At 36.8% G+C, this 19740-nt stretch overlaps 2 protein-coding genes across 2 annotated transcripts; both read right to left on the bottom strand.

Annotated features, from left to right (window-relative positions):
* Positions 1–1656: 1656 nt before the first annotated feature.
* Positions 1657–4527, bottom strand: LOC132551745 (ectonucleotide pyrophosphatase/phosphodiesterase family member 5-like). The gene is made up of 3 exons (XM_060215879.1): positions 4313–4527; positions 3231–3961; positions 1657–1989 (listed from the first exon to the last, which is right to left on the bottom strand). The coding sequence occupies exons 1-3, from the start codon at positions 4524–4526 to the stop codon at positions 1657–1659; spliced, it is 1278 nt and encodes a 425-aa protein (XP_060071862.1). The 5' UTR covers position 4527.
* Positions 4528–9414: 4887 nt separating this feature from the next.
* LOC132551756 (bis(5'-adenosyl)-triphosphatase enpp4-like) lies at positions 9415–12358 on the bottom strand. The gene is made up of 3 exons (XM_060215891.1): positions 12119–12358; positions 10868–11598; positions 9415–9914 (listed from the first exon to the last, which is right to left on the bottom strand). Exons 1-3 carry the CDS (start codon positions 12351–12353, stop codon positions 9582–9584), a joined length of 1299 nt encoding a protein of 432 aa, XP_060071874.1. The 5' UTR covers positions 12354–12358; the 3' UTR covers positions 9415–9581.
* Between the last annotated feature and the right edge of the window lie 7382 nt (positions 12359–19740).

Raw genomic sequence — 19740 nt, 5'->3', positions numbered from 1 at the left:
AACGATATCTGTGATACTAGCTAGTCATGTTTATTGTAAAAATTAGCAGTAGTTTTATACCTCTCTACAAGTAAAAAGGTTGAGTAAGGGAGACTACTCGTATTAAGCAGTAGTACAAGTTGCCGAACAACCCATTATAATTCGGGTTTTTTAAAATTGTTTTTGTAATTACGTCATATGTTAAAATTTCACAGTGACATACACATTTAAGTTGTCAGAGTTCATTATACAACATGTAAATATGAATATTGCATAGGAAATACGTCTTGTATGGCATAGATTTCGATAATTATTATCCATTAAAACTATACATTATATCCTTGTATTGATGATACCAGTTGTGATGGTGGGAGCCATTTATTATTATTGTACATTATTGTGATATTGTTAAGATGAAATGATGTCAGAAATAATGTTTTACGATACATAGGATCATTTATAAATGATAAAAGTAGTTTGAATTCACACTGTACGTTTGAGACGTAGCTGTTCTGTCAGAGATAATACTCACTCTGCAACGGCTTCAGCTGTATTTTTAGTTTTCTTCCAAACAAATACATATATTTGAAATAACGAAGCCGTTGAAACAAATGTTCATAAGTGTAATTCACAAATCAATTCAGATGTGTATAAGGCTACTGATACAAGAACGATTGGAATATGAGTATTTGTAATGTATTGAAACACTTTAGGTTAATATTCATTGAAGTAACCCATCAGGTATACACCTTTACAGTAACTTAATAAGAGTATCGTTAGTTGTTTCTTTTGTGGTATTTTGTAAATTAGATCCGATATACCTTATGCACAAAATTGAACTTTTGACAAAGAATAATGATGTTGACATAGAGTTTATTAGAATAAAAGATCTGTTGATGTTTACGACGGTGTTAAATGCTTAACTGGAGTTTCACAGTGGTAAGGTAATTGACTATTACCTAATAATTGATAATTAGCTGATAAAGTGTCTGTATTATAATGATGAATTGGAGTTATACAATGTATTTGAGAACTGATTTCATCAGTTTTTATGATATAAACAGAATATTGAATGTCATATATTATTATGAAGTCAACATGTTAATTCAGAGTTTATATTTATTACACGTAAGGAATATGTTTAAAACTTTCTTCTTTAATGCTGACGTTTAATGGTTGTTATGGTTTGTAATGATACTTCTCTCCTCATGCTTCCTGTATGCTTCTTTATATGTAACGCCAATAGCTATAATAAACTATTTAAATTGTAAAGATTTGTAGTGGTTTGGTTTTTTTCCGTGATATACTGTTCATTAACACGTTTTTCTGATGAGTTCCTGAAACCCACAGAAAAAAGACAATGGGAACATATAGATTGAAATATATCCTCCAAGCTGTAGGTCGTGAGAGTCGTATCCAAGAGACGATGTGCAACTATATGTATTTGTGTATTAGATTCTAGTATTGGTGTATACAAGATGTGCACTCCTTTCCTTTCGGGAATAATGTAGGCCATATTGGCTATGAGACTATTAAGTTATGAGTTACTACAGAATACAAACATCTAAACTAATGTCCAATGTTGGAATTTCATTTCTAAGACCCCGGTCTCAACTTTCCATTTCCAAGATTTCGCTGGACTTCGACATTTCCGTCTCTGTAATGTAATTTTTCTTTTTATGTCGTAACCATGACAACGACGGAAGCAATCCATGACAGGAGACTCAGTCTTCCAAAATTGAAGCTGGTGGCCCCATCGCAAATTTGTTGGTCGTTGTTGAAAGGTTGCAAGAGGTCTGCTGTGTTGTCTAGGGTACCGTTGTTAGGAGACGGCGAAATACCAAGTAGTTCACACACCAGTGTGTAAATATCAATTGACCTGAGTGGTGGTGCAAGGAAGTTCGACCGGAAGTTAGGACCCATGGCATAAAATATCGGCTTCATTGACATCAAATCGTTGTCGTATCCATGGTTACCTTTTCTTGGACTGAGTCTACTGGCGGTAGCATTCTGAAACGAACGTATCAAAACATTTTTATTCTTTTAATGTTGCAGTTTTTTCCGTCATTGCTTTTCGCACGATTGAATAAAAAAATCAACTGTCGAGTGTGATAGTGATTAATTCTAAGATCCATCTAAAAATGACGAAAGAATTATCGTTTATTTGGCGAAGTGATAGTCAATGACAGCAGACACCAAAATGGATCTTTGATAGCAAGTGCTTTATGGTATAGATTGCCGTAAGGGAATTCAATGTGGTTGAAAAAAGTTAAAAAAAAAAAAAGTATTTGATAAATCGATTTCTTATCCAAAAATATCCCGCCCTACAAAAAAAATCCTTAAACATTTATTTGGAAACCATTCAGACATAATAAAACATACATTAAAAATTGAAACCTGTTAAGCCAAAGCTTGTTTCAGACAGTAGAATTTAGCAAATCCGTATCAAATTACATTTGCTTTCCTTTTTATCTAACTTCCGGTTAAAACCACGGCACATACTAAAACACACAATGACAGGAACAAAATTATTCTAAAATACGAAACGCAGAAAAGATTTTACTGATGTAAGTAATGCAGTGCATGTAAAGCCCATAAGATCGTTACCAGTGCGTTTTGCATTCAATGTGGCATAAAATATTGACGAATCTCTAGCTTAAAAAGATAGAAGAACACCAAAAAGGTTTGCTTTTGTTAAATTTGAACTGATAACATTTACCACAGAGCATCTGGTCTGTTGCTGTGTCTGCTAATTATTATAAGCACAACTCGACATTGACGTCACTGATAATCTGTATGTCGAAGAAGCACTATGCTATTTCAAATTCATGGTCACGGAAGTTGCAATAAGCATTCACAAAATAGTCTTCCATGATTTTTGCGAGGTAAATTGAGGTCATAGACGGTGTTATTTCTCACAATCTTTTCTTTTTTTCCTGCATGCATGTATACATCAATACTAGGTTCTCAGTTACAAATACTGATTTAAAAGAAATAAACAATAATTGTCAATTCCTTTGTATTGAAAAAAAGGTTTTGAAAACTTACATTTCGAAATGAAAACATGACATTTTCATAAAGCATAAACCATCTGGACGCTGCCCTCGTTTAAGACATTGACTGTTCCATATTATTGATTCTTTCCCAATGTTGACTCGGTGCAGTTATAAATATTTTAAGATACATAATTCATCTTTGGCATAAACAATACATTTTGTTTACCTGACATGTATATTTAAATTTTTATTTACCTCTGTTATAGACCATCCTTCATCGGACACCACAAAGATCGGCATTATTCTTCGGTTGTTTTTATAGTGCCATCTGTCAGGTATATCAGCTTTTCTGTAGGCTGTGAAGTGAGGGTGATTATTTATTGCATTTAAAACAACGTCTCCCTGTCCAACATTTGGAACCACGTGCATAATCGGACCACTGTCCACTGTGCGCTCGATCAAGGATTTATCCACTAAATTGTAAATGTCCACGAGTTTGTTCTCGTAATCTACATCGGTCATTCCGTGGTCACTTGTCAGGATTAGATTAACTTTATTTTGGAGTCCATTTGCAGTCAATTTGTCCAAGAGTGTTCCGAGAAGTGTGTCCATCTCCGTGATCTTTTCGACAATTTCCGGTGAATTTGGTCCGTAGTTGTGTCCAGTCCGGTCCGGCTCGTGAAAATAAGTGGTTACAAAATTAAATTTGTCGTGTTTCAGCATGTTAATGACGATATCTATACGTTGATCGAAAGAAATGGATTCATTATAATTATACCACTTGTTTGCATACATTCCTTGAATCTCCACTTCACTTCCGGGCCAGAACATGGTACCGGAAGTAAGGCCGTGCTTTCGGGCTGTTATCCAAATGGGTTCTCCACTGTTCCACCATTTCGTCTCCTTTGACCCCATGGTGAAGATTTCGTCGAATATCGGATCGTACATGGTATTTCCAACAATTCCATGACTTTCATCGTACAGTCCTGTGATTAAAAAGAGATTTTAAAGTATCTGACATACTTTTAAAATTTGTAATGTTTGTACTTGTGTCAATAATACAACTACATGCAAACAAGAACACAATCCTGAAGTCACGGCACTTGTTCTACTGGCCTCGTTCGTTACTCATTTGACCCCCTTCCCATTGTGTATCATCAAGTACTATTCCAGTAATTGTAGCCTATATCCACATAATCATTACAATTACAACCATTAGAACATATACTAAATTCCGTTTTTAAAATTATTCCCCATAGATAGAAATCTTGGATGGTTAACTGAATCTATGACATGTACTAACTCCAGATGCACACCAGACTCAACATTACTCCTACCTGTAGCGATGCTGTAGTGGGTTGGGAAGGTCTTGGTTGGGAATGTATTGTTGACGTATTGCACCCTCACTCCATTTCGCGCCATTTTGTCGAAGTTTGGTGTGGGCGTTTTTTCTGGATAGTCATATCTGAACCCGTCCATGGACACGAGAAGGACTTGGTCGGCGTATTTCTTACATCTGTCGGCGGCAGCTTCTTCAGTGATACAGATCATCGTTATAAATACTGAAGACATCAATCTAAATATCTGCACCATGATGTATCCTCTCCTGTCAACAACGAAATGGAAAAATATTCTTACACTTTGTTTTTAATAATTTTATGTTAGCCTCGTAATTATATCCGAAGCTGTGGCATATGTGGTATATTTACAACGGTTGTTGATATTCATTTGCTTGTGTTTTATTTATTTATTTATTCATTTTCAACATGGTCATGGCACGCATAAACGTCTATGATGAAATATATTATGCAGACAAGGTTAATGACAGGCTATCCCATGCAAAAGCAGTTTGTAATTCGTGACTTAGAATGGTGATAAAAAGAAATCTTTTCGAGAACAAATACAATGGTGGTCTAAAACTGGACATGTGTGCACATAATACAATCCTATTTGGTTTAAGAATCAAAGTATCATTTAAATGAATCATCATATAAACACTTAGTGCTTTTGAGTGGCTTCACACTAATACTGGTGATGAAGGTAAACGTTCATTTTTAACGTGTTCGCTGACATCTCAAAATAGAAGCTACTCCACTGGTGATAGATTCAGCATATGTAATATGGGAAAGTAAAAGTTATTCTAATGAATTTCAACAGTGTAATTAATACTTGCAAGGTTGACCGGTATATGGTAAAAGTCTGGAGAACAGATCCTCCTGTCGGGGCGTACTCTGTATTGACTCCTGGAGAACAGACCCTTAATATTAATTCGGGTAGATAAACGCTGCTTGTCACCAATGGTATCAGGGGGGTGTTCCCAGTTTGCCAACACCAGTTTTCTGGTATGTTATATTAAGGGATTAAAGTCAGTTTCTAAATTACGGGTTACCTGTAGAATGTCTGTTTACCTGTGGGAGATACTTTGTGGGCAAATATTTTGACTATAGACTTATACAGTGGTAATGTAGGCTAATATAGTTGGTTAATTTAAGAAATTGTACATTTACATTCATTCTATTTAGTATTTTATAAAAATGATATATTTATTTATTGTATTTACTATCATCTTGTTTATTTACAATAATTGTATTTAGTATTTTATATTGTAGATATAGATAGGGTATTGTATTAAACAAAAGTGTTATTATATCGTTAAAAATAATAATGAAATATTTTAGCCTTATGGCGTTATAGTAATTATAGTAAATGGGTACTTTATCAAATTGACCAAGTTGTTTCAGAAAACTATCATCACTGATGACATGAAACACTTGTCACTATGAACATCCCAAGCTATTTCCTTAGTAAATGGGTACTTTATTAAATTAACCAAGCTGTTTCAGAAAAATATCATCACTGATGACATGAAACACTTGTCACTATGAACATCCCAAGCCTTTTCCTTAGGTATAAATACATGCATATTTTTGGAAATCATCATTCGATTCATCACTACGATTCTGAACAACAACTATGGCAAATGCACAGATACAGATCAAATTTGTTCGTAACAAATTTGGACGACAGAACCTGACCCACAACGGTTACAACTTCAGCGTCAAGACCAGACGTGCTGAGAGAACATACTGGAGATGCGTTGTTGCAACCTGCGCAGCCACCATCAACACCATGAACGTTCTCCCCACTGGATTTGGACAACATGACCACACTCATCCCGCTGATCAAGCAAATGTTATAGCCCGAGAGATCACTACACCCAGTGTATTTGGAAGAACGCCCAGACCAATGGCCTAAAGATACCCTACCAAGAAAACGACGACATCAACCGCCTTGTGAGATTAGCAGCAGTACTACCCCTGGTACCACTGGACCGCGTCGAGGATGTTTGGTTCAACGCCCTGGAGGAACTGGAGGATGCTCATGTACCCTGCGACACAACCCGCATCACTGATTACGTCGTCACTCACTGGAAAGAAGGAAACAAACGCATGTGGAACCATCACGACACAGAAGGACCCAGAACCACCAACCACCTGGAAGCCTGGCACGGGAAGCTGAAGAAGAAGACACAACTCTCCCACCCGAACATCTACACACTGATCCGGATATTTCAGGAGATACAGGCAGTCAACGAGATTACCAGGATACAGCGCAGCACAGGAGGATCTTACAGACCACGGGCAAAGAAATACCGGACCATTGAACACAGACTCGCACAGCTGAAGGAACGTCTTCACAACAACACAATGGACCTGATGGATTACGCCAATGCAGCTTCTCACCTTGTTCATCTCGGCGACGAAGATGTGTTTTGTGTTACATGTTTATCATATAATTACATTAATGATATTAGTGCTATATATTTGTATTTATTCGCAATAGGAGTCATTTTTTATATTAGTTAATATTGGTAGTGCTACTTAATTCACTTGTATATATGTTTATTTGAAAAGTAAGTATATATTATGAATGTATAAGATTTTGATTAAATTAAAAATATTTTTGTTTATTAATTTCTTTTATTTTTATTTTAAGAAACTAAAGCGCTATATATCATCATTTTACTACATAGTAATTTGAAAATAGATATGTTATATACAGGTAAATTTATCTGTACAGGGAAATTTTTACAGGTAACAGGTGGCACTTTTATAGAACAAACTATAATTGTTTTTCCTTTGTTCTCCATTTTCTTTCATCTACCCAGTGTTGGCAAACTGTCACACAACCGTTATCAGCACTAATAAATCTTCAGTAGTGTACACAAGCAAGCGATAAGGAGTAATATAACTCGGTCAGGTTATTGAGACTATAATGATAAACAGACAGTATTGAGCAATTTAGCATGCAGCCAAAGTTTGTTGATATTAATGATAGGCTATTCCATGTCATTTTGATATGAAATGTTATTAACAATCAGCAGCGAGTATGATTATCTAAAACTAATATTTTATGTTTTCTGACGGAGAAGAGTACCTTACTATAGAGCTAAAGAACTTTTACTATGTACCAAAGACTTGAGAAGCATAACGAATAATGAACTTTATTAAGATAAGTTAAAACTTCTGTTACCTAATTTTTATCTGAAGGAATGTTAAATTTCCATTTATGTCAATAAAATATTTATTTAGATGGAAACATAACCAAAGTGTTATATACGATTTTTCATACACGTTATTTGAAGAAAACACCAAACATGACCTCATTCTGTTATCAAAATGTGACCTAGTTTCATGTGTATAGTTGTGGAAGAATACTACTATTAATCCTCCTCAGCCTACTTAAAACAGTTTGCCAGTTTAAAATGTAAATAAGTAATTTTTTTTTTAATATGAATTCTAAAAAGCTAGAATGTTATCAATAAAAACAGCAAACAGCAGCAAAACAACTACAATCAGCAGCAAAACAGAATTAAACAGCAGAAACCAACAACCAAAGTTGTGTTTTTTTTTCGCTATCATTAGAAATGTTGAAAAAAAATCAAAATATTATTTTGAAAAATGTGAACTTTGCAAATAGAAAATGTGGTAATTTCAGCAGCAGCAAAACAACACCAAACAGCGGCAAAAAATAGCAAAGCAACAGCGAACAACAGCAAACAGTAGCAAACAACATAAAACGACAGCAAAACAGCAGCAAGCAACACCATCAAACACCAGCTACCGAAAAAACAAATAATCAAAATGTAATTTTGTAAGTAGAAAATGTGATGGTGATGCACTTGCATCTGGGATGAGTAGAAATGGCTTACAAAACAGTGCTTGAGGAGGAAATGCCAGACGACACAACTTACAATTTCCCCTAATGATGACAAATATTAAGTGCGTTTAGAATCATGCCCTTTTTTCCCTGATAATTTTACGTGTTATGTTTAATGTTTGTGTCCCTTTACATTGTAAAGCAAGCGTGACTACTTGTCGAAATGCCAAACGTCAATGTCCTATGTAGATGCTGTAAACCGTTGAAAATGTTGCTTCAGACATACAAAGGACACAGCGTCTGTACCATATTTGTATGTACGTTTGTATGTAATCATCTATACTGATTATATTCACAAGCTATCTTAAGTAAATCACCTTGTCTTCAACAATATGAAATAATATTCCGGCAAACAAGGGTATTATTTAGTGTGTGCCAATATAACGATATCTGTGATACTAGCTAGTCATGTTTATTGCAGTAGTTTTATTCCTCTCCACAAGTAAAAAGGTTGAGTAAGGGAGACTACTCGTATTGAGTAGTAATACAAGTTGCCGAACAACCCATTATAATTCGAGTTTTCTAAAATTGTTTTTGTAACTACGTCATATGTTAAAATTCACTGTGATATACACATTTAAGTTGTCAGAGTTCATTATACAACATGTAAATATGAATATTGCATAGGAAATACCAGTTGTGATGGTGGGAGCCATTTATTATTGTACATAGACTTATTAGAATGAAATGGTGTCAGAAATAATGTTTTACGATACATAAGATCATTTATAAATGATAAAAGTAGTTTGAATTCACACTGTACGTTTGTGACGTAGCTGCTCTGTCAGAGATAATTAGAATAAAAGATCTGTTGATGTTGACGATGGTATTGAATGCTTAACTGGAGTTTCAAAGTGGTAAGGTAATTGACTATTACCTAATAATTAGTTGATAAAGTGACTTACAGTTTTGATGATGTCAACAGAATGTTGAATGTCATATATTATCATGAAGTCGATGGCTTAACTCAGGAATATGTTTAAAACTTTCTTCTTTAATGCTGACGTTTAATGGTTGTTATGGTTTGTAATGATACTTCTCTCCTCATGCTTCCTGTATGCTTCTGTATATGTAACGCCAATATCTATAATAAATTATTTCAATTGTAAAGATTTGTAGTGGTTAGGTTTTCCTATGATATACTGTTTATTGACTGAAACCCACAGAAAAAAAGACAATGGGAACACACAGATTAATATAAATCATCCAGGCTGTAGGTCGTGAGTGTCATATCCAAGAGACGATGTACAACTATATGTATTTGTGCAATAGATTGTAGTATTGGTGTTTATTGTGGTTACAAGATGTGCACTCCTTTCGGTCTCAACTTTCCATTTCCAAGATTTCGCTGGACTTCGACATTTCCGTCTCTGTTATGTAACTTTTTTATGTCATAACCATGACAACGACGGAAAGAATCCATGACAGAAGACTCAGTCTTCCAGAAGTGAAACTGATAGCCCCATCACAAATTTGTTGGTCGTTGTTGAAAGGTTGCAAGAGGTCTGCTGTGTTGTCTAGGGTACCGTTGTTAGGAGACGGCGAAATACCAAGTAGTTCACACACCAGTGTGTAAATATCAACTGACCTGAGTGGTGGTGCAAGGAAGTTCGACCGGAAGTTAGGACCCATGGCATAAAATATCGGCTTCATTGACATCAAATCGTTGTCGTATCCATGGTTACCTTTTCCTGGATTGAGTCTAATGGCAGTAGCATTCTGAAACGAACGTAACAAAGCTTTTTTTATTCTTTTAATGTTGCAGTTTTTTTTCTGTCATTGCTTTTCTTACGATTGAATAAACGACTCCATTTGTCTTGAGTTATAGTGATTAATTCGAAGATCCATCTCAAAAATGACGAAAGAATAATCGTTTATTTTGCGAAGTAATAGTCACTGACAACAGACACCAAAATGGATCTTTGATAGCAAGTGATTGATGGTATAGAGTGTCGTGAGGGAATTCAATAAAGATAGTTATCCTGCCCTACTAAAAAAAATCCTTCAAATATATATTTGAAAACCATTCAAACATAATAACAGATACATTAGAAATTGAAACCTGTTAAGCCAAAGCTTGTTTCAGACAATAGATTTTCGTATCAAATTTCATTTGCTTTCCTTTTTATCTAACTTCCGGTTAAAACCACGGAACATACAAAAACACACAATAACACGAACAACATTATTCCAAAATATGAAACGCAGAATTTTTTTTACTGATGTAGGTAATACGGTCTTCCATGATTTTTGCAAAGTACATTGAGGCCATAGACGGTGTTATTTCTCAAAATAATTTTCGTTATTTTCCTGCATGCAAACATGTATAAATAAATACTATGTTCTCAAATACAAAGATTGATTTAAGAGAAACTATGTAAATGATTATTGTCGATTCCTTTGTATTAAAAATAGGTTTTTGAAAACTTACACTTGTCTTCGATTTGAAAATATGACAATTTCGTAAAAAAAAAAAAAAAAAAAACCATCTCCACGCTGCCCTCGTTTAAGGCATTGACTCTTCCATATTATTGATACCTTTTCCACTGTTGACTTGGTGCGGTTAATAACTTCTAAAACACTAACATCAATATTTTTAAGATATAATATTCATCTTTGGCATAAACAATACATTTTGTTTACCTGACATGTATATTTAAATTTGTATTTACCTCTGTTATAGACCATCCTTCATCGGACACCACAAAGATCGGCATTACTCTTCGGTTGTTTTTATAGTGCCATCTGTCAGGTATATCAGCTTTTCTGTAGGCTGTGAAGTGAGGGTGATTATTTATTGCATTTAAAATAGTATCTCCCTGTCCAACATTTGGAACCACGTGCATAATCGGACCACTGTCCACTGTGCGCTCGATCAAGGATTTATCCACTAAATTGTAAATATCCAAAAGTTTGTTCTCGCAATCTATTTCGGTCATTCCGTGGTCACTTGTCAGGATTAGATTAACTTTATTTTGGAGTCCATTTGCAGTCAATTTGTCCAAGAGTGTTCCGAGAAGTGTGTCCATCTCCGTGATCTTTTCGACAATTTCCGGTGAATTTGGTCCGTAGATGTGTCCAGTCCGGTCCGGCTCGTGAAAATAAGTGGTTACAAAATTAAATTTGTCGTGTTTCAGCATGTTAATGACGATATCTATACGTTGATCGAAAGTAATGGATTTATCATAGTTATACCACTTGTTTGCATACATTCCTTGAATCTCCACTTCACTTCCGGGCCAGAACATGGTACCGGAAGTAAGGCCGTGCTTTCGGGCTGTTATCCAAATGGGTTCTCCACTGTCCCACCATTTCGTCTCTTTTGACGCCAGGGTGAAGATTTCGTCGAATTGAGGATCGTACATGGTATTTCCAACAATTCCGTGACTTTCATCGTACAGTCCTGTGATTAACAAGCGATTTTATAGTATATGACATGCCTTTTTATATTTGTAATTTTTGTAAATTTGGTGTCAAAAGTACAACTACATGCAAAAAACAACACAGTCCTGAATGTCAATGCACTTGTTCTACTGGCCTCGTTCATTACTCATTTGACCAAAAACCCCTCCCCATTATGTATCATCAAGTACTATCAAGTAATTGTAGCCTATACCACATTATCACTCCAACGTGGTCTATTCATAAAACACCTGCCATTTTATTTCAGCACCTATTGAATATATACTAAACTGTATTTTTCAAAATTATTCCCAATAGACAGAAATCTTGGATGATACGATTACGTAGAAATAAGAAAGTATAGATACAGGAAATAAATAAGCATTTTGGAGAAATAAATGGATCGAGATGTTTACTTTTAAATGATCATAAATATACTTTTTAATATATCCCTCTCCCCCGGAAAAAGATTTCACTGAATCTTAGACATGTACTAGATACACACTCAACATTACTCCTACCTGTAACGATGCTGTAGTGGGTTGGGAAGGTCTTGGTGAGGAATGTATTGTTGACGTATTGCGCTCTCACTCCATTTCGCGCCATTTTGTCGAAGTTTGGTGTGGGCGTTTTTTCTGGATAGTCATATCTGAACCCGTCCATGGACACGAGAAGGACTTGGTCGGCGTATTTCTTACATCTGTCGGCGGCAGCTTCTTCAGTGATACAGATCATCGTTATAAATACTGAAGACATCAATCTAAATATCTGCACCATGATGTATACTCTCCTGTCAACAACGAAATGGAAAATATTCTTACACTTTGTTTTTAATAATTTTATGTTAGCCTCGTAATTCTATCCGAAGCTGTGGCATATGTGGTATATTTACAACGGTTGTTGATATTCATTTGCTTGTGTTTTATTTATTTATTTATTTATTCATTTTCAACATGGTCATGACACGCATAAACGTCTATGATGAAATATATTATGCAGCCAAGGTTTCCGGATATTAATGACAAACTATCCCATGCAAAAGCAACTTTCAGGTGCCAATGCAGTTATAAATGTTTTCTTCAGTTCGTAATTCGTGACTTAGAATAGTGATAAAAAGACGTCTTGTCGAGAGCAAATACAACGGAGCACGATGGTCTAAAACTGGACACGTGTGCACATAATACAATCCTATTTAGTTTAAGAATCAAAGTATCATTCAAATGAATCATCATATAAACACTTAATGCTTTTAAGGCACTTCACACTAATGCTGGTGATGTAGGTCAACGTTCATTTTAACGTGTTCGCTGACATCTCAAAATAGTATCTACTCAACTGGTGATAGATTCATCCTATGTTATATTAAAAATAAGAAGTAATTCTAATGAATTTCAACACAGTGTAATACTTGCAAGGTTGACCGGTATATGGTAAGAGTCTGGAGAACAGTGTTTCTGTTTGGGTTACGCTGTACGGACTCCTGGAGAACAGACCCTCCTGTCGGGGTGTACTATGCACGGACTCCTGGAGAACAGACCCTCCTGTGGAGATGTACTCTGTACGGATTCCTGGAGAATAGACCCTCCTGTCAGGATGTACTCTGTACGAACTCCTGGAGAACAGTCCCTCCTGTCGGGATGTACTCTGTACGGTCTCCTGGAGAACAGACCCTCCTGTCAGGATGTACTCTGTACGAACTCCTGGAGAACAGTCCCTCCTGTCGGGATGTACTATGTACGAACTCCTGGAGAACAGACCCTCCTGTCAGGATGTACTCTGTACGAACTCCTGGAGAACAGTCCCTCCTGTCGGGATGTACTATGTACGGTCTCCTGGAGAACAGACCCTCCTGTTGGGGTGTACTCTGTGCGGACTCAAGGAGAACAGACCCTCCTGTCAGGCTGTTCTCTGTTCGAACTCCTTTACACTACGAACCCGTGGCAAACAGTCCATCCAGGATATTAGGGTAGATTACCGCTGCCAATGTTAGTTTTAAATTGTTAAAAGTGTACACAATCATGCACTAAGCTGAAGTGTGGGAACGGATGTGTCTTACGAACGCTTTCCGTCGGCGTAATTCAACTGGATATGTAAGATAACGCGGTCAGGTTATCGGTACTATAATGGTATACCAACAGTATTCATCAATACATTATGCAGCCAAAATTTGTTGATATTAATGATAGGCTATCCCATCACTCAGGTAAGGTTACATCAAACTTGACCACATTCTGTTATCAAATACGTACTCTACCATATAGCCAAAAACATCAATAACGTCATCAAAACTCTGTCAGCCTGAACGTATAGAAAATAAAACCAATGTAGTGTTTACAAAACCAACCAGTACCTACCAAAGCCAAAAAAATCAATAACGTCATCAAAACCAACCAGTCAGCCTAAAAACGTACTCTACCAAGCCAAAAACATCAATACAGCAGCGTAACAATAGCAATAACGTCTCAAAACCAACCAGTCAGCCTAAATACGTACTCTACCAAAGCCAAAAACATCAATAACGTCATCAAAACCAACCAGTCAGCCTAAATACGTACTCTACCATAGCCAAAAACATCAATAACGTCATCAAAACCAACTAGTCAGCCTAAATACGTACTCTACCATAGCCAAAAACATCAATAACGTCATCAAAACCAACCAGTCAGCCTAAATACGTACTCTACCAAAGCCAAAAACATCAATAACGTCATCAAAACCAACCAGTCAGCCTAAATACGTACTCTACCAAAGCCAAAAACATCAATAACGTCATCAAAACCAACCAGTCAGCCTAAATACGTACTCTACCAAAGCCAAAAACATCAATAACGTCATCAAAACCAACTAGTCAGCCTAAATACGTACTCTACCATAGCCAAAAACATCAATAACGTCATCAAAACCAACCAGTCAGCCTAAATACGTACTCTACCATAGCCAAAAACATCAATAACGTCATCAAAACCAACCAGTCAGCCTAAATACGTACTCTACCATAGCCAAAAACATCAATAACGTCATCAAAACCAACCAGTCAGCGTAATTACGTACTATACGATAGCCAAAAAAAACATCAATAACGTCATCAAAACCAACCAGTCAGCCTAAATACGTACTCTACCATAGCCAAAAACATCAATAACGTCATCAAAACCAACCAGTCAGCCTAAATACGTACTCTACCAAAGCCAAAAACATCAATAACGTCATCAAAACCAACCAGTCAGCCTAAATACGTACTCTACCATAGCCAACAGCATCAATAACGTCATCAAAACCAACCAGTCAGCCTAAATACGTACTCTACCATAGCCAACAGCACCAATAACGTCATCAAAACCAACCAGTCAGCCTAAATACGTACTCTACCATAGCCAAAAACATCAATAACGTCATCAAAACCAACCAGTCAGCCTAAATACGTACTCTACCAAAGCCAAAAACATCAATAACGTCATCAAAACCAACCAGTCAGCCTAAATACGTACTCTACCATAGCCAAAAACATCAATAACGTCATCAAAACCAACCAGTCAGCCTAAATACGTACTCTACCAAAGCCAAAAACATCAATAACGTCATCAAAACCAACCAGTCAGCCTAAATACGTACTCTACCATAGCCAAAAACATCAATAACGTCATCAAAACCAACAAGTCAGCCTAAATACGTACTCTACCAAAGCCAAAAACATCAATAACGTCATCAAAACCAACCAGTCAGCCTAAATACGTACTCTACCATAGCCAAAAACATCAATAACGTCATCAAAACCAACCAGTCAGCCTAAATACGTACTCTACCATAGCCAAAAACATCAATAACGTCATCAAAACCAACTAGTCAGCCTAAATACGTACTCTGACATAGCCAAAAACATCAATAACGTCATCAAAAGCAACCAGTCAGCCTAAATACGTACTCTACCATAGCCAAAAACATCAATAACGTCATCAAAACCAACCAGTCAGCCTAAATACGTACTCTACCAAAGCCAAAAACACATCAATAACGTCATCAAAACCAACCAGTCAGCCTAAATACGTACTCTACCATAGCCAAAAACATCAATAACGTCATCAAAACCAACCAGTCAGCCTAAATACGTACTCTACCAACTCCAAAAACATCAATAACGTCATAAAAACCAACTAGTCAGCCTAAATACGTACTCTACCATAGCCAAAAACATCAATAACGTCATCAAAACCAACCAGTCAGCCTAAATACGTACTCTACCATAGCCAAAAACATCAATAACGTCATCAAAACCAACCAGTCAGCCTAAATACGTACTCTACCATAGCCAAAAACATCAATAACGTCATCAAAACCAACCAGTCAGCCTAAATACGTACTCTACCATAGCCAAAAACATCAATAACGTCATCAAAACCAACCAGTCAGCCTAAATACGTACTCTACCATAGCCAAAAACATCAATAACGTCATCAAAACCAACCAGTCAGCCTAAATACGTACTCTACCATAGCTAACAACATCAATAACGTCATCAAAACCAACCAGTCAGCCTAAATACGTACTCTACCATAGCCAAAGCCAAAAACATCAATACCGTCATCAAAACCAACCAGTCAGCCTAAATACGTACTCTACCATAGCCAAAAACATCAATAACGTCATCAAAACCAACCAGTCAGCCTAAATACGTACTCTACCATAGCCAAAAACATCAATAACGTCATCAAAACCAACCAGTCAGCCTAAATACGTACTCTACCATAGCCAACAGCATCAATAACGTCATCAAAACCAACCAGTCAGCCTAAATACGTACTCTACCATAGCCAAAAACATCAATAACGTCATCAAAACCAACCAGTCAGCCTAAATACGTACTCTACCATAGCCAAAAACATCAATAACGTCATCAAAACCAACCAGTCAGCCTAAATACGTACTCTACCATAGCCAAAAACATCAATAACGTCATCAAAACCAACCAGTCAGCCTAAATACGTACTCTACTCTACCAAAGCCAAAAACATCAATAACGTCATCAAAACCAACCAGTCAGCCTAAATACGTACTCTACCATAGCCAACAGCATCAATAACGTCATCAAAACCAACCAGTCAGCCTAAATACGTACTCTACCATAGCCAAAAACATCAATAACGTCATCAAAACCAACCAGTCAGCCTAAATACGTACTCTCCCATAGCCAAAAACATCAATAACGTCATCAAAACCAACCAGTCAGCCTAAATACGTACTCTACCATAGCCAAAAACATCAATAACGTCATCAAAACCAACCAGTCAGCCTAAATACGTACTCTACCAAAGCCAAAAACATCAATAACGTCATCAAAACCAACCAGTCAGCCTAAATACGTACTCTGACATAGCCAACAGCATCAATAACGTCATCAAAACCAACCAGTCAGCCTAAATACGTACTCTGCCATAGCCAAAAACATCAATAACGTCATCAAAACCAACCAGTCAGCCTAAATACGTACTCTACCATAGCCAAAAACATCAATAACGTCATCAAAACCAACCAGTCAGCCTAAATACGTACTCTACCATAGCCAAAAACATCAATAACGTCATCAAAACCAACCAGTCAGCCTAAATACGTACTCTACCATAGCCAAAAACATCAATAACGTCATCAAAACCAACCAGTCAGCCTAAATACGTACTCTACCAAAGCCAAAAACATCAATAACGTCATCAAAACCAACCAGTCAGCCTAAATACGTACTCTACCATAGCCAAAAACATCAATAACGTCATCAAAACCAACCAGTCAGCCTAAATACGTACTCTACCATAGCCAAAAACATCAATAACGTCATCAAAACCAACCAGTCAGCCTAAATACGTACTCTACCAAAGCCAACAGCATCAATAACGTCATCAAAACCAACCAGTCAGCCTAAATACGTACTCTACCATAGCCAAAAACATCAATAACGTCATCAAAACCAACCAGTCAGCCTAAATACGTACTCTACCATAGCCAAAAACATCAATAACGTCATCAAAACCAATAGTCAGCCTAAATACGTACTCTACCATAGCCAAAAACATCAATAACGTCATCAAAACCAACCAGTCAGCCTAAATACGTACTCTACCAAAGCCAAAAACATCAATAACGTCATCAAAACCAACCAGTCAGCCTAAATACGTACTCTACCAAAGCCAAAAACATCAATAACGTCATCAAAACCAACCAGTCAGCCTAAATACGTACTCTACCATAGCCAAAAACATCAATAACGTCATCAAAACCAACCAGTCAGCCTAAATACGTACTCTACCATAGCCAAAAACATCAATAACGTCATCAAAACCAACCAGTCAGCCTAAATACGTACTCTACCATAGCCAAAAACATCAATAACGTCATCAAAACCAACCAGTCAGCCTAAATACGTACTCTACCATAGCCAAAAACATCAATAACGTCATCAAAACCAACCAGTCAGCCTAAATACGTACTCTACCATAGCCAAAAACATCAATAACGTCATCAAAACCAACCAGTCAGCCTAAATACGTACTCTTCCATAGCCAAAAACATCAATAACGTCATCAAAACCAAACAGTCAGCCTAAATACGTACTCTACCATAGCCAAAAACATCAATAACGTCATCAAAACCAACTAGTCAGCCTAAATACGTACTCTACCATAGCCAACACCATCAATAACGTCATCAAAACCAACCAGTCAAAATACGTCAATAACGTCATCAAAACCAACCAGTCAGCCTAAATACGTACTCTACCATAGCCAAAAACATCAATAACGTCATCAAAACCAACCAGTCAGCCTAAATACGTACTCTACCATAGCCAAAAACATCAATAACGTCATCAAAACCAACCAGTCAGCCTAAATACGTACTCTACCATAGCCAAAAACATCAATAACGTCATCAAAACCAACCAGTCAGCCTAAATACGTACTCTACCATAGCCAAAAACATCAATAACGTCATCAAAACCAACCAGTCAGCCTAAATACGTACTCTACCATAGCCAAAAACATCAATAACGTCATCAAAACCAACCAGTCAGCCTAAATACGTACTCTACCATAGCCAAAAACATCAATAACGTCATCAAAACCAACCAGTCAGCCTAAATACGTACTCTACCATAGCCAAAAACATCAATAACGTCATCAAAACCAACCAGTCAGCCTAAATACGTACTCTACCATAGCCAAAAACATCAATAACGTCATCAAAACCAACCAGTCAGCCTAAATACGTACTCTACCATAGCCAAAAACATCAATAACGTCATCAAAACCAACCAGTCAGCCTAAATACGTACTCTACCATAGCCAAAAACATCAATAACGTCATCAAAACCAACCAGTCAGCCTAAATACGTACTCTACCAAAGCCAAAAACATCAATAACGTCATCAAAACCAACCAGTCAGCCTAAATACGTACTCTACCTACCATAGCCAACAACATCAATAACGTCATCAAAACCAACCAGTCAGTCTAAATACGTACTCTACCATAGCTAACAGCATCAATAACGTCATCAAAACCAACCAGTCAGCCTAAATACGTACTCTACCATAGCCAACAGCATCAATAACGTCATCAAAACCAACCAGTCAGCCTAAATACGTACTCTACCATAGCCAACATCATCAATAACGTCATCAAAAGCAACCAGTCAGCCTAAATACGTACTCTGCCATAGCCAAAAACATCAATAACGTCATCAAAACCAACCAGTCAGCCTAAATACGTACTCTACCATAGCCAACAGCATCAATAACGTCATCAAAACCAACCAGTCAGCCTAAATACGTACTCTGCCATAGCCAACAGCATCAATAACGTCATCAAAACCAACCAGTCAGCCTAAATACGTACTCTACCATAGCCAAAAACATCAATAACGTCATCAAAACCAACCAGTCAGCCTAAATACGTACTCTACCATAGCCAAAAACATCAATAACGTCATCAAAACCAACCAGTCAGCCTAAATACGTACTCTACCATAGCCAAAAACATCAATAACGTCATCAAAACCAACCAGTCAGCCTAAATACGTACTCTACCATAGCCAAAAACATCAATAACGTCATCAAAACCAACCAGTCAGCCTAAATACGTACTCTACCAAAGCCAAA

The sequence above is a fragment of the Ylistrum balloti genome, unplaced genomic scaffold, assembly GCF_031769215.1.
Source record: "Ylistrum balloti isolate Yb309-2 unplaced genomic scaffold, AGI_CSIRO_Ybal_v1 Utg370212, whole genome shotgun sequence".
Lineage (NCBI taxonomy): Eukaryota > Metazoa > Mollusca > Bivalvia > Pectinida > Pectinidae > Ylistrum > Ylistrum balloti.
The sequence above is the reverse complement of the archived record's forward strand: the minus strand, read 5'-3'. Positions and strand labels throughout refer to the sequence as shown.

Bases quoted from the DNA above. Each gene is read 5' to 3' on its own strand.
- LOC132551756 (XM_060215891.1), bottom strand. From the start codon at position 12,353: ATGTCTTCAGTATTTATAACGATGATCTGTATCACTGAAGAAGCTGCC. The intron at 11,599-12,118 runs GTAGGAGTAATG...TGTTAATCACAG, and splicing joins CCACTACAGCATCGTTACAG to GACTGTACGATGAAAGTCAC. The intron at 9,915-10,867 runs GTAAATACAAAT...CGTTCGTTTCAG, and splicing joins AAGGATGGTCTATAACAGAG to AATGCTACTGCCATTAGACT.
- LOC132551745 (XM_060215879.1), bottom strand. From the start codon at position 4,526: ATGATCTGTATCACTGAAGAAGCTGCCGCCGACAGATGTAAGAAATAC. The intron at 3,962-4,312 runs GTAGGAGTAATG...TTTTAATCACAG, and splicing joins CCACTACAGCATCGCTACAG to GACTGTACGATGAAAGTCAT. The intron at 1,990-3,230 runs GTAAATAAAAAT...CGTTCGTTTCAG, and splicing joins AAGGATGGTCTATAACAGAG to AATGCTACCGCCAGTAGACT.